Below are 14,741 nucleotides of genomic sequence, written 5' to 3' on the forward strand. Positions count from 1 at the left end.
TTTCTTCGACGGCACGCACGGTCTTGTTACCTGCGATGGCAGAGTTGACTTAGATGTCGAAGACTTCGTTTCCTCCTCTCAAAAGTCTACAGAGCTACCCGACGGAAACCCTTACCCATACACCTTCAGTACTCGGGTCGGTTCCGGAGACGTTGGTGATGGACTTGCGATTTGACACTGGAATCGGGGACAATATTGTTTGCATACTTGTTTTCAAACAAAACATCTCTTGGGAATTAGCGGCGCTAGGGTTTTTTTACTGTACAATAGTTTCGGGCCAGCGATTCTGGTCTTCCATATTGCATCGATTCTACTCCAATTGGTCTCCAATTCAGCTCTCCACGCCTCTGTTTCCAACATTAGCGCTGGTCGTGCATGTTATTTTTAAAGCCGAATACCTCATTTTTCTAACAATCTGGCTATTCATTGTTAATTGCCGTTGTCAAGACTGCTAGTAATACGCCAGTCCTGACAGGCCAGTGATCACGTGGCGCGTTCCTGGCTTCCCCGAACTTTTTTTTCCTCCGCGAAAACAAGAGCGCAATCAGTCCGTCTTGATTCGATCAATTCTGGGGTGAATTGGCCATCGCCATGAGATCTCCTTCCCTTGCACGGCTCCAGTACCGTGCTGTGTCTGGCCTGGCCAGAACTTCACGTTTCCCGTCCCAGGGCCTCCTGCGCTCGCGATGCGCTTCCACGGCCGCTTTGCGGTCCTCCGCCGTCGCGCCGGCCTATCAGTCGGTCCTAAAACAATGGGAACAGCGCCGCAATGCCTCCGCTACTGCGTCTGCAGTGTAAGTCTCTGATTCCGAGACTTCTGATCTGATTTTCTAAATTTGGTGTTCAATAGGCTTGAGGCCGCCGCGGCCGCACCGGAGACCCTGTCGCAAGCCGCCATTATCGACAATCTCGACCCTGTGGAGGCTGCCCGTCTGGATAAAGTCCGGAATATTGGTATTGCAGTAAGTGCTGTCCCAATGCTTCAACCTACTTGAAAGGTTGTCTGATAAGTCTTCCTACAATAGGCCCATATCGACAGTGGTAAGACCACCGCTACCGAGCGTGTCCTTTTCTACACGGGCCGTATCAAGGCCATTCACGAGGTCCGTGGCCGTGACAGCGTCGGCGCCAAGATGGACTCAATGGATCTGGAGCGTGAGAAGGGTATCACCATTCAGTCTGCCGCCACCTTCTGTGACTGGATCAAGAAGGACAAGGAGGGCAATGACCAGAAGTACCACATCAACTTGATCGACACACCCGGCCACATTGATTTCACCATTGAGGTCGAGAGAGCACTTCGTGTTTTGGACGGAGCCGTGATGATTCTCTGTGCCGTGTCCGGTGTTCAGTCCCAAACGATTACAGTCGACCGACAAATGCGCCGCTACAATGTCCCTCGCATTTCTTTCGTCAACAAGATGGATCGTATGGGCGCCAACCCATTCAAGGCTGTTGATCAGATCAACAACAAACTCAAGATGCCTGCCGCTGCCGTTCAGGTCCCCATCGGTGCTGAGGATGAGTTCGAGGGTGTTATCGATTTGATCCGCATGAAGGCTATCTACAATGTTGGAGAAAGCGGCGAGGATCTTAAGGAGACGGATGAAATCCCCGAAAAGGTGAAGGATATTGCTCAGGAGCGCCGGGCCATGCTCATTGAGACTCTTGCCGACGTGGACGATGAGATTGCTGAAATATTCTTGGAAGAGGGCGAACCCACCGCAGACCAACTAAAGGCTGCCATCCGTCGAGCCACTGTGAGCCTCAAGTTTACGCCCGTCTTTATGGGATCAGCTCTGGCGAACAAGTCAGTTCAGCCCATGCTCGACGGTGTTGTTGACTACCTGCCCAACCCTTCGGAGGTCGAGAACCTTGCTCTTGACCAAAAGCGCAACGAGGCTTCCGTGAAGCTCGTTCCTTACAACTCTCTTCCTTTTGTTGGTCTTGCGTTCAAGTTGGAAGAGAGCAACTTCGGTCAATTGACCTATATCCGTGTTTACCAGGGTACCCTTCGCAAGGGTTCCAACGTGTTCAACGCCCGTAACAACAAGAAAGTGAAGGTCCCTCGTATTGTGCGTATGCACTCTAACGAGATGGAGGAAGTCACTGAGATTGGTGCTGGTGAGATCTGTGCCGTGTTCGGTGTTGACTGTGCCTCTGGTGACACCTTCACCGACGGACAACTTGGCTACAGCATGTCGTCCATGTTCGTTCCTGAGCCCGTTATCTCACTTTCAATCAAGCCCAAGCAGAGCAAGGATGCTGCCAACTTCTCGAAGGCCATGGCTCGTTTCCAAAGAGAGGATCCCACATTCCGAGTGACTTACGACGAGGAGAATGAACAGACCATCATTTCTGGTATGGGTGAGCTGCATCTTGACATCTACGTTGAGCGTATGCGCCGTGAGTACCGAGTCGACTGTGAGACTGGTCAGCCTCAGGTCGCCTACCGTGAGACCATTGGCAAGCGTGTCGAGTTTGACCACCTGCTCAAGAAACAGACTGGTGGAGCTGGTGACTACGCCCGTGTTATGGGATGGATGGAGCCCACTGGTGCTCTCGAGGATAACCAGTTCGAACAGCAGGTTGTCGGTGGTAGCATTTCTGAGAAGTTCTTGTATGCTTGCGAAAAGGGATTCAATATTTCTTGCGACAAAGGTCCTTTGATCGGCCACAGGGTTCTTGGTACCCGCATGGTCATCAACGATGGTGCTACCCACATGACGGATTCTTCCGAAATGGCCTTCAAGAACGCCACCCAGCAGGCCTTCCGCAAGGCCTTCGCGGACAGCAACCCGTCTGTGCTGGAGCCCATGATGAAGACTGTGGTGACCGCCCCGTCTGAGTTCCAGGGTGATGTGATTGCCCTGCTCAACAAGCGTGGCGCTACCATCAACGACACCGAGACCGGCGTCGACGAGTTCACCATCTTCGCTGACTGCAGCTTGAACGGCATGTTCGGCTTCAGCACCAACCTCCGTGCGGCCACCCAGGGTAAGGGTGAATATACTATGGAGTTCAGCCACTACGAGAAGGCTCCTCCCCACATGCAGTACGTTCAATTCTTTCTACTATCCGCATCCAAGTATCTTTGCTAATCGCTTCACTCCACGGACAGGAAGGAGCTTATCGCCAAGCACCTCAAGGCTCTCGCCGACAAAAACAAGAAATAAACCCATAAAGTCCGATTGCTTGATCCACCAAACCCGCCGACTATCCCTCTATCCACCTGTACTTTTTCTCTCACCTCGCCCTCTCATTCACTCTCATCTGGCTTAGGCGGGGCCTGGAATGCATCTCGACTCGCGACGAGGACATCAGATGCAGCACATGTTGACCTTTTTATAGAACTCCAGAATCTTGTACTTTTTTGCGTCGAGGCATGATATCATCTCGCATCGCTTCCTGGGATATGTATTTTAAGATTCAAGATATTACCTTCTACTCTCCTGTCTAAACAATATGACAATATGCCATTGCCTTGCGCAGTCTACGATGTTTCATTAGTGTTGGTACCTAGGTAGAGTTTCTAAAGCCTCACAATCTTCAATAGGGATTGCTTATGATAGGTCGCCCCTAATTGATTCACGAGACGGAGATATTGGGCACTAATTAATAGTCACTGAGGGTTGCTCACTCCCACCGTGTTCTATGGGTTTATATTCTCGTGACTTTGGAAACCGACTCTTCGACACGAAAACCGCTATATTCTTGACCTTGGCATAGGAACCTTTCTATGGAGACTAGTCTAGGTTTCGGTCATGAAGTGGTTGGTCCCATGAATAATGGCACTCGATGTAGCCTGCTGCTGAGAAGGTGGTTGCAATAGAAGCTGGACTAAGTGATCCTCTTTGTGTTTGTTCCTGATCTCACGGTTCTCGCAGCTGTAGTATGGACGAGGGTCTCAAATCATATGTTCTGTTTAGTCTCTACTCTGAGATACGTTGAAATGCATTTATGGGCCATTCGAGTACTTTATCTATGGAGTTTCCTTGGTGCCAATTAAAAATAAGCATCTTGTTTAATTAATTGCTAAGAAAATTGAGAGAGAGTTGAGCCTTCCAGGTGCTCTGTCATTTTAATCTTTGTTGTAGGGTTACCCTGTATTTCATTGATGTCAAGTTGAACTCCGGACGCCAGAAGGAAAGAAGTATCATAGAAAAGAATGCTGGGAGTGGAAGCAAATCAAGAGGCAAAGATAGGAAAAATATAAAAGAAAAGGGGGAGTAAGCCAGAGTTGAATTGGAAATGAAGACAAAAAACAGATATGGGGTTGATGCAAACTTAGTGGTGAAGCGTCAGAGCCCTCCAGCCCTCCATATGCAGAACTCTGTGTCTCTCTGGCTCAAGAATGACCGGAGGGCTTTCAAGAGTGTTGTTCTGAGAGACTAGAGTGCTTGTACAAGGTCAACCTGTGATGTTTAGCATGGCTGAAGTAAATATCCTGAGCCGATGGGCTTGCCTGAACTGGTAAACCTACCTGCCTCGGCAGTTAAGCAAAGCGGACTAGAACCGGCTGAGTGTCTCTGCAAATCGTCAGTCCCTGCTGGATGGCTTCACTGATGGGGAATTAATAGTCTCAGCGGCCATTGGTAAAGCCCTCACGTTCTCGGTCAAGACACGTCTTTGTATGCCTTGTCTGAGGACGATGGCAATTTCCCCATAGGAGACGCATTCCTGGTAAACTATCGTCAGTGGCCCCAAGTAGCTCAACAAGCGTTCGATTGTGGATTCCTCGGGGAAGAATGGCCATCTTCCCGACTGCTAAGCCTGCGAGGGGAGATTACAATCTGTGTTCTCAGCCTTCGCTCACTAGTTGGAATTCCCGGCACTTACATTTCCCTGTTGGGTAGACGGCTCAACTTGAGTAAGCCTTCGTGGAGGGAGAACTCTATTGAGTCGCTTGAAGCCTGCATGGCGGTCGATGTCGCCCGGCTTCATGATCTCCCAGGCGGGACGATCCGAGACGTCGTAGATCTGATAGTACTCCATCACTCGAAGAGCGACGAGCGTGTAAGTCTCATTGTTGTTGACCATGGCAGTGACCAGCTTGTTCATGTGGTCGTCACGCTGGTATAGCGCATCCTCGAGAAATTCACCGACCTTGTCTGCTGGCAGCTGGAGGTTCACCCACAGCTTCAGCGTCTTGACCAGCTGGCGAATGCCGTGCGAGTCCCAGATGAGGAAATCCCTCCAGAGCCTTTGTCGCTGCTCGTAGTCCATGTAATAGAATAAGGCTTCGCTGAGCTCATCGGAAGTCAATTGGACCTCCAGATCCTGGCTATACGTGTTAGATCTAGCATGGACAACGTTTTGACGTGTCAGAGTACATACCTGGTCGGGAATGTTATGGAACCAGTCCTCATTACCAGAATCGGACGGGTTGCTGTCAGTTGCGGCTCTTCGTAGTGGACCTGCCATGAAGCGTGTCTCTTCGGTTCTCTGTGCGCTGGTTGCCTGTGTTGTTTCGGACCTGTTCAGCTGGTTAGCTGGTCTGCGGATCGCACCTGACCTTTTCAGGGCTGTTCCTGTGTTGTTGGGAGCTCTAGTCATGCAGGTGGAGTGACAGTGGCTCTGTGGTGGCGGATTTAGGTAAGACTTGGGATGAGCGAAGATGTGTTGTCTTTTGGAATGTGATGGAATGATCTGTGATGATAGAGGTGCTGCGGGCATATTTATATTCTGATTTTCTCCTCGTGTGCACGAGTTCTTGTTCTCCTTGTCAGACAAGGAGAACAAAGACAGCCAAGGATCAGGTTCCGGTTCATTGATCAATGGCTAAATGACATTGTCCGTCAAAGAGTATGGCTCAGAATAGGAACAAAAGCGCGGACTAAGTTTCTTTGTTTCCCAGCCTCCCCTTTGGAGATGAACAGCACCAAGCCTTCTTGCATAGCGTTGTTTGAGATGAATAGAACATGTTTCCCGCTTTGTAGGGCTACATTCGAAAAGTTGTACACCGGGATGTATGTGGGCAAAACTGGAGAACACATGTTGTACCTTGAATAAATCGAGTAACGATAACATATGGAAATTGACGTTGGTGGTTGAATAAAGTCATACAGCACACAAGCAAAGTTTGCAAAATCTATAATTAATACATAAAGTGGAACATGAAGAGATATGTACAAGAGATGGGTATATCATAAGAAGCGATCGTGTAAAGGGTTCATTAAAACGTGTATGGATCGTCGACAGGGAGAGAAAAGAAAAAAAAAAAAAACTCGGCAATATTTCGCGCTGAGGGTATAATGTGCGCGTCGCTATGGGGAAAGACTTAAAGGCCTTGAGCAGATGGGTACAAGACAGACAGAAATATGCAGGGTAAGTACGATGCATCATATTGGCATCAATCCAAGTCCTTCAGAGCCAAAGGATCCATCGTGCACCAGAAAGAAGACCACGGAAAATTCCTCGCACGAGTTTGAAGGCCATCACGATCAGCCATACCCACCAGAGCATACCGACAAGAGCCCATTCCAACATAAAAAAGCCGGTGCGCCGTACCCACCGTAGCCGCCGGCGACGCTTCCGGACGCCTTTGTCAAGGGCATCGCTGAGCGACTTAACGGCGAGCGTGCTGGTGGTATTGAGTTGAACACATAAGTCCTCAGCGTCATCGGCTGTGGCTCTGACACGGGGTGTGAGGGTTTGATTTATGAGGATTTCCAGTTCCTTCAGCTGGGAACGGAGAGGCGATGATGTCGCAGTATTGAAGTGATGCATCGACTGTTGAAACGAGTATTGAGTCATTTCAAATCGTCGCAGGAGATTCTGGGCAGCCAGATCGAATTCATTAATACGGGTACCACGAGAGACAGAAGAGCCGGGGCCCAATGAATTCTGCAGCCAATGCGGAGGTGAATCGCGAACACTATGAGCTCGCCGAGTGATTTCTCGAGCTTTGATGCCAGATGATAGTAAGAGTGCCCGGGTACGTTCAATTTCGGCCTTTCCAGGAACGCCATTATCGTTTGAAGTGTGGAGGCTGCGGTCCGAGATACTCCATGCACGAGTCGCCCCCGATAGAGGGGCTCGTTTAGCCACAAAGGGACCGGGGGAGGCTCGAGCTTGAGCAAGCCCAGTAACAGGCGGGCGTGTTAAGCTGAAAGGATTAGAAGCATCCTTTATTGTATGTGGCTTGCTACGAGCACGGGTCGATTGCAACGCAGGGCCAAAATCGAATGTCTTGCTTCGAGAAAGAGCCATTTTCCTTGGTCCCTCATGCTCTTCCGCTTTTCGTGATGCGGCACGTTCCGTAGGACTCCCATAATCGACCGCATCAGTCGACCCTCTTCGTTCGTCTTGTCGCAACGGGGATGTGAAGCTCGACAGCGATGGGATGAAGCTCCTGGAGGATGTAGCTTTATCAGAGTCCCGACGAGTCAGACGCCCAGGCTCGTCTCCAAGATTTGGTAGACGTCGCAGAAGAGCCTTAGGGCCCGATCGTTTCTCCGTTCTCCTTTCCTCCTCGTCGGAGTCACTGTCTTCGGACGCGATGGTGGTTGCGGACGAGGATTTTCGGGAGTCCAGGACAGCATCCTTTTTAAGGATCATATCGCCCACCTTGGAGACTTCGTTCCCCACGATCTCGGCAATCCGGCCAGGGCCTTTCAAGATCCCGCGTAGTTTGGAATCCGGTAGAGATTGCCCTTTTCGCCCTCTGTAACCTTCGTTGCGATTACCTTCAAGAACATTTTGATCGTAAGTATATGACGAGGAAACGACATCAGGAAGAGGACTTGGTTCAAGCTTGGAGGTACGCTCAGTCTGCTCAAGAGGGGCGGTAGACGCACGGTGGGATGGACTTTCTACATCCCGGGCCTCATCTTGATGTTCTCGCTCGCGGTCTCCTTGTTTGCTCTTACTGCGTTCATGACGAGAGGCAATCTTGTGGCGAAGCCCTTTTTTCGCTGGTGAAGGAGATCGGCTTGAAGGAGGAGACAAGTTAACCGCTATGCTGGGGAAGAAGCCAGCCTGGGCAGGGGAGTTTGGAGCAGTGCTATCCAGAGCCTCCAAAGACATGCGCGGGTGGTATCGATCCTCCAAACTAGCGTTCGAGGAGAAAGAAGTTCTCCTCTGTGCCGAACCTGCTTTCGTATCAATCGATGGAGGCTCGGACAACTGAGATTGATTACGATCCATGTTGAGCACCGCCGCAGCGGGTGACCTAGTACGGCGGATGTATGGGTCCAATGAATGGGCTGCATCTTTTTCTTGAACCCTTTCCGATTTCTTTCGTGGATGGCCTAGAACACGGCTCTTTCGGTCCATAGAGCTGCGCCGCCCCGCACTGGAGTCGCTGGAGTCGCTGGAGACACTGCGAGTGCGCATTCTCACTTTGTCCCAGTGCGATCGCTTCTGAGAGCTGGATGCACTCCGACTCCGTAAACTGTGAGAATGGCCACGAAAACGATGTCTATGTCGCCCTCGACCAACGCTCTTGAACTCATGGGCCAGTGCAGGATGATGAGAGCTTGACAATGATGTATGGCGTGAAGATAATTCCTCTCTTGCAGAATCTTGTACTTCAACCGAAATCTGCTGATTTTGTAAAGAAGTGCTGTCGGCGCTGGCGTCCATCAAGACTAATTCCGTTGGGTCTGTATATAGCTTATTGCCATCCTTATCAACGAGCTTCGCCTTGTTGCCGACATCTTCACTCCAAGCAGCATCGGCGAGAAGTTCTGCGGGACATATCTTCCAGTCAAGACGCGGTCGAAGAGCTTTGGTGCTGTTGGTTCGACTGACACGTCTCAGGCTTGAGGGAGGAGAGACAGCCATCCCGTCCATGTCATCAGCATTGTCCTGGTAATCAGAGCGCTGAACTCGTTGGAATGAAGGAAGTTTGATCGAATGATTTGGACCATGAGTCTGTTTGCTGTACTTTTCCTCAATAAGATTAACCCAATCATGAACTTTCTCCGGGTCATGCCAACCCTCTGCCTCGGCATCAATAGGGCTTTTCTCCCGATACCTAATCCGCCTGTTTCTGATCACCTGTAAAGGATTGTATCTTCTATTGGTCGACGAATCGACGACTGGGCCAGGCGAGGAATCCGAATCGGCATCGACCGCACGAGTTCGAAGGGGAGGCAACAAAGGTAGCACCCGCAGATATTCATGAAAGAGCTCAAAATGCCGACGAGCTCGATCTGCACGAGTGATGGTACTACTGGAGAATTCATATGCCCGGTTGACATCCACCACAGTGGGAGGTAAGAGATCCACCACTGGAGACTGACCGCCATATTGCGCCCCTCGTGACACCTCATCGCCTAGGATCTGGGCATCAGGCCGATGAGAAAAATACCTATTTCCGTTGTTTGCCCTTGGATACTGTGTACGGGGATCCAGTGGTGGCCCAGCGGGCAGTGAAACTGATAGAGGTCTTCGCGCAGCTGAGCCAGGAAGTAAGCCGGAAGCAGTTCTCCTGCGTGACTCGTTCAAATTTAGAGCCAGATTCACAATCTGGATTGAATCTCTATCCAAACCGGCTGTGGACTGGTCTGCATCATAGGTCCCGCGCTCGGCTGTTGACGAGATTCGGGGCGGTTGCTCTTCAGGGGGTGGTGTTGGAGCTTGCTGCGCAGCTGATGGGGTTGTAGTTGCAGTCGCCGACACAGACTCGGATGCAGAATGCTTGTGGCGGGTCCATGGAAACCGCGATCGTTTCTTGGGCACCACGATATCGGCTTCGGGGGCGGTTCGTTTCTCGACAGATGTTTCCGAAGGGCGGGAGCTATGGGGACCGATCCGAGAGCTCTTCGAGCGAGGAAGAGAGTCAATCAAAAAGCCGCTCGAGCTTTGTATCCTCCGCTGGTTTGGTGTCCTTCGGTCATCGTTACGAGAGCTGCTACCCAGTGTACTACCCTCCAGCTCCCCGCTCGCTCTGGCGTCACCCAGCGGGACAGCTGTGTGTCGAACGGAGCCGCCATCGGATCTGTTCAAAGAAGACCGAGTATTGTGAGATGTGTCTTGCTTCTCCTCATCTGTCGGAGGCATCGAATACCGCGCGCTGGGGTGGTTGAGTGGTTGTGACATTAGTGCCGAGGTAAGGCCAAGAGAGCTAGATGGCCACGCCCATCAGGGAGGCAACAGACATCGCTTGTCAGCAACAAGCAAGCATGAGCGCAGCTGGGAGGCAAGTCGATTTCAGAGTCTCAGGAAAGGTAAAAGTCGAGGCTAATGCGAGGGTCTGCAGGACGTGAGCCGGTTGATCTACATCGGCATTGCGCGTCAAGCGGCGAGCTTATCTAAGCACCTTGTTGCGCCTGCGGGAGGGCGGCCACCTTCACTACCGAGGTATAGAATTGACACAGTACTAGATAGGGGACCAATGGATAAAGCCAAAAATTATTGCAAAGCACTGCGATCAACTGCTTCACTTCGTGGTAGTAAGCAGGCGTTCAAGCCATGGAGGTATAGCAGACAAATCGCCTGTCTTAATACTTCGTTGTGAGCCACCAGGTACATTGGACTGATATCAGTGCGGCGTACATAGGGAAGATTCTAGCATTTGGGTCTAACGCAAAAGTACAACTAGAGGTACAATTCCTGTAGACAAGATGAAGATATACAGGATAAATTTGAAACCAGCATCGCTCAAAACATGCTTCTACTCTACCCGCAAGCACTGGAGGCGGGCCTCGGTCTCGATAACCTGGGAGGAAAGTTCCACATTAGCCATACTGATTTGGATATAGGAGAGATCGATAAAAGGTATCACAAGCAGTTAAACTCACCTCGAGAGCCTGCTTGACCTCAAGAACCCTGCGAACATCACCCAACCAATCCTTACTCAAGATCTTAGCCCAGCCCTGCAGGCCATTCATCTCACGAGCAGCAGCGTCCACATTGCCCTCCTCCAGCAAGTTCTCAGTGCGGACAAGAATGCTCTCCACATCGTCACCGTCAGCAAGAGCATCCTTCTTGAACATGACCTTGCTCAGCACCATGCTGGCGGCGTGGCTGGCGATACCGGCATCCTCAGGAAGCAAACTGGCCTTACGCACCTCGCTAGCGACCCGGCGGAAACGCTCGATTATCTGAGCTGTAGAGGGAATACCCCGCTGGTAAGCAGTAGGGTTGATGGAGGCGATGGCAGCATCAACCACAGGATCGTCAGCAGCCAGTTCCTTGACGGCAACCAGTTCACGGACAAAGGGCCGAGGGGTCTCGGCACGCTCGAGCACAGAACGGACAGCATCGACAGCAACCTGGAGTTGTTGGGTCTTCAGGTTGGTGTCAATGACATTGCTCCATCCAGTGGTCAACTTCTCAAGCTCAGTGATGTTGGCGGTGAGCTCGTTCAATTTGCTGAGGCGGCCCTCACGCTCACGCTCGACCAAGTCCTTGACATCGTGAACATACTTGCGGTTAAGCTCAATCGCTTGTTCGACAAGCTCATTCTTCAGGCGCTGCTCTGCAAGCTCCTGGGCGCGGAGAAGCTCGGTTTTGATCTTGTCCTGATATGCCAGAGCGAGCTTCTCGCGCTCGGCCTCAAACTCCTCACGGAACTGGGCAATATCGGAAGAGCGTGTCTCTTCGAACCGGCGGATCAGCTCACGTGCGGACTCATCAAAGGTGGCGTGAGCCTTGTTAACCTCCTCCTGAGCGGCGTTGCGTGCTTCAGTCCGAATGGCAGAGATCTTCTCGCCAATCTTCTGGAGCTCCTCCTTGGCCTTGGCGACGGGCGAAGAGTATTTGCCAGAGTTCTCGTCGGCGCTAATCACGGTAACAATGTCGTTGAAGGTCTTGACCAGCTCCTGCACAACAGTCTCATCGCCCTCTTGTGTTTGCAACAATTCGATGGTACTGATGGTGGAAACGGCCGGCTGGCGGGGCTCATCGAGGGACACAGGCTTCTTCTCATCTTCCTTGGGAGCAGGCTTGGTCTCCTTCGCGCCCGCCACCTTGGAAGCCTTGTCCTCCTTGGCCTTCAAGACGGCCGCGTCCCGATGCTCGGGCTTGGCTGCGTCACTCTTAGTCTGGCCCTCGTGGGCCTTGGCGCTCATATGAGGACCACTTTTGGAGACATCACTTCCTACTTCTTCCTCCTTAGTCACCTTCCAAGATACGCCGCTGTTGGAAGGGATTGTAACCGACTTGCCCTCCTCACGGGGAGCAGCAACAATGCGGTTGGAGTGTCGCGAGGCATTGGGAAATCGGCGGTAGAAGTCTCGCTCTTCGAAATAGAGAACGCATTCCTCGCCATATGGGACGTACTCGGTGAAGAAGTCGTGGAAGTTGTCGGACTTCAGGGCCAGGAAGATGCTACCACCGTAGGCGATTCCGGAGGTGAGAATCAAGTATAACAGGAAGCGACGGAATCCGCCGGATTTGCGAGGCGCGGCTTCCGGGGCCGACGGGGTGGTCTTCGTTTCTAGAGGCAAAGAATTAATATCTGGTAGATACGCCCCAATGTGAACGGATGGCTAGCGATACCTTGTTCCGTGGGCTTTGGGATTGTCTCTGGGGGAATGCTTGATTCGGAAGAAGGGGTAGCAGGTGTCGGGCCACCGCTGGTAGGAGGTTTCGAATCAGCAAAGAATCGCTGTCAAAAATATAGGATGTTAGTTGAAATCGGCGGGCACATGTACGGGCTAGCGTCTTCATACCTGACCCGAGAGCCGGCTGCTTGCACCGGCCTTGGACAGCCATTGCGGTGGAATCCGTTGGCGAACGGGAGACGACAGCAGCGGTCGACTCGATGCAATTGAGGAGCGCAGCATGACGGGCCGCACAATCGCCAGAGAGCGGGGAGGGTTGGGGAAAGGTGGATGGGTAGGGAAACGAGAAGTCGATGCTCAAGTCGCGATCCGCCCCGATGATCCTGCAGGCGGTCAGACTGGGAGTCCCCAACACCCGCACCCGCGACTTCTGCATCTACACAGCTAGGTATGTATTTAGCAATGAAGATCGGAATGTCTATCTATGAAAAGCCGCAATGGATTTGGGCTGCACCCAAGCTGCCATTTATATACTGTGTTCCTCGTTCATTTTTGCGGGATTTGATAGCCTCTTCCTTTAGGGGAAGAACTATATATCTCATTCCACCAGACTGGGGCACGCGATGTTGCTCAGGATGTCAATAATTTGCAGACACATGCAAGTTAATCAAACAGTAATTACCATGTATCACATTGGATATGTTCTCTACGGATGAATCCCAGTTCAGCTAGATACAATTGAAAGGAAATGTATTATCTGGGCGTAGCATACTAACAAAGAGGCTCTGGAAAAGAAAAGAAAAAAAGGAAGAGTAACAGGTGCAGGAATCAACCCAACAAGGAGATAAGAGGAGATGCAGACGCCGGGTGAAAAGAAAAAAAAAGGTACAAGGGAAGCGGGAGAGCGCAAAAGAATCTTGTCACAGCATGTCTAAAGCCAAGTTTCAGATGCGTCCATGGATAAGTCGAAAGGCTCCTGTCGACGACCCACTCAAGCAGACCCCGAGTAGTCGGGCGAGAGACTAAGGCAAGCAAAGGACAAAAAAAAAGAGACCGAGACAACTGGATGAACGAGCCGAGACGCTCCCTCTCGAATCGAGGATTAACGAGAGCGGTCGTGGGTTGACAAGTTGACTCCAGTGTCACCAGGAGTATACTGGAACCGTACGTTCAGAGGACGAGGTGTTGCCGGGTGCCGGTATGAGAGGTAGGTTGCGGACGGAAGAGTTAAGGGTGTTAGGTAGAGAGAGATGTACGTTAAGAAGATTTAGCAGTTGCATGCACCAGCACCTTGGGTGCCGGGGGCTTCGGGCCGCAGGTCAACTCCAGGTCGCGGGGCCGCCCGCAAGTTCCGAGGACCGGCCTGGTCGAGCGGCAACTTCTTCGCAATGGCTGTGAACAACTCCTTCACATTGGTTGAAGACTTGGCGGAGGTTTCGAAGAAGAGCAAGCCAGCCTCTCGCGCATAGGCTTCGGCGTCCACTGTGGGGATTGCCCGCTTGTCGGGGCTCTCCGTAACAAGATCAAGCTTGTTGCCTGCCAGGGCAATCACGATGTTCTCATTTGCTTGACGTTGAAGCTCCTTCACCCAGGACTTGGCCTTGTCCAGCGAGGACTGTCAGAAGCGAAAACCATCCTGTGTCAGCCAGAGCTATCAATCGGAGGCGGGTCGCAAACAGCTAGACGTACAGCTTGGGTGATGTCATAGACCACAACGGCACAGTTGGCGTTTCGATAGTACATCGGAGCCAGCGATTTATATCTCTCCTGGCCAGCAGTATCCCAGATTTCAAATTTGACCGTGGTACTCTCGTCGAGAGAGATGGTCTGTGTCAGGAAGGCAGCTCCGATAGTCGACTCTCGGTAATCATCGAATTGATCCTAGACCAACGGAGTCAGCCTCAGCGGTCTCAACAGACCACAGTTGGTCGTATGGAAGATAGCTAGCTATCGCTCAGGTTCATCTCACCTTAACGAATCTCAAAACAAGCGAACTCTGCGAGGTAGCGATCATGTTAGCGACCGATGAAGCACGGGGAGATATGAGCTGCGAACCTTTCCGACGGCAGATTCTCCTGAAAACGAAGGAAGACCAAGATCAGCTGGTGTTATTTCAACACAAAGGCTGGTCGCGTCGAGCGACGCAGAAACAACCTACCGAGCAAGACGAGCTTGAACTGGGCGAATTTAGCCCCCGGGCGGGCACCAGCTGCTGGTCGGGAGGCCATGGCCACTGATGAGAAAGGGCAAAGAGCGGCCGAGAAAAGAGAGGAGTACGGTGGAGAA

General features: G+C 51.7%; 5 protein-coding genes across 5 annotated transcripts; 1 reads left to right on the forward strand and 4 right to left on the reverse strand.

The window, feature by feature from the left end:
- Positions 1-591: 591 nt before the first annotated feature.
- Positions 592-3,176, forward strand: N7459_005894 (elongation factor G; the record flags this gene model as incomplete). The annotated part of the gene is made up of 4 exons (XM_056945078.1): positions 592-794; positions 851-962; positions 1,026-3,055; positions 3,122-3,176. The coding sequence occupies 4 exons, from the start codon at positions 592-594 to the stop codon at positions 3,174-3,176; spliced, it is 2,400 nt and encodes a 799-aa protein (XP_056799413.1).
- Positions 3,177-4,767: 1,591 nt separating this feature from the next.
- On the reverse strand, positions 4,768-5,556 carry N7459_005895 (uncharacterized protein; the record flags this gene model as incomplete). Its single annotated transcript, XM_056945079.1, has 3 exons — positions 4,768-4,773; positions 4,840-5,280; positions 5,338-5,556. The coding sequence occupies 3 exons, from the start codon at positions 5,554-5,556 to the stop codon at positions 4,768-4,770; spliced, it is 666 nt and encodes a 221-aa protein (XP_056799414.1).
- An 810-nt stretch (positions 5,557-6,366) lies between these two features.
- N7459_005896 (uncharacterized protein) lies at positions 6,367-10,047 on the reverse strand (the record flags this gene model as incomplete). The annotated part of the gene is made up of 1 exon (XM_056945080.1): positions 6,367-10,047. The coding sequence occupies one exon, from the start codon at positions 10,045-10,047 to the stop codon at positions 6,367-6,369; it is 3,681 nt and encodes a 1,226-aa protein (XP_056799415.1).
- A 574-nt stretch (positions 10,048-10,621) lies between these two features.
- N7459_005897 (MICOS complex subunit MIC60) lies at positions 10,622-12,737 on the reverse strand (the record flags this gene model as incomplete). The annotated part of the gene is made up of 4 exons (XM_056945081.1): positions 10,622-10,666; positions 10,749-12,388; positions 12,451-12,559; positions 12,624-12,737. The coding sequence occupies 4 exons, from the start codon at positions 12,735-12,737 to the stop codon at positions 10,622-10,624; spliced, it is 1,908 nt and encodes a 635-aa protein (XP_056799416.1).
- A 985-nt stretch (positions 12,738-13,722) lies between these two features.
- N7459_005898 (Rab family GTPase) lies at positions 13,723-14,683 on the reverse strand (the record flags this gene model as incomplete). Its single annotated transcript, XM_056945082.1, has 5 exons — positions 13,723-14,070; positions 14,145-14,336; positions 14,425-14,451; positions 14,511-14,557; positions 14,614-14,683. The coding sequence occupies 5 exons, from the start codon at positions 14,681-14,683 to the stop codon at positions 13,723-13,725; spliced, it is 684 nt and encodes a 227-aa protein (XP_056799417.1).
- Positions 14,684-14,741: the final 58 nt, after the last annotated feature.

This window comes from Penicillium hispanicum (assembly GCF_028827665.1).
Source record: "Penicillium hispanicum strain IBT 35686 chromosome Unknown utg000005l_segment0_segment0, whole genome shotgun sequence".
Classification (NCBI taxonomy): Eukaryota; Fungi; Ascomycota; class Eurotiomycetes; order Eurotiales; family Aspergillaceae; genus Penicillium; species Penicillium hispanicum.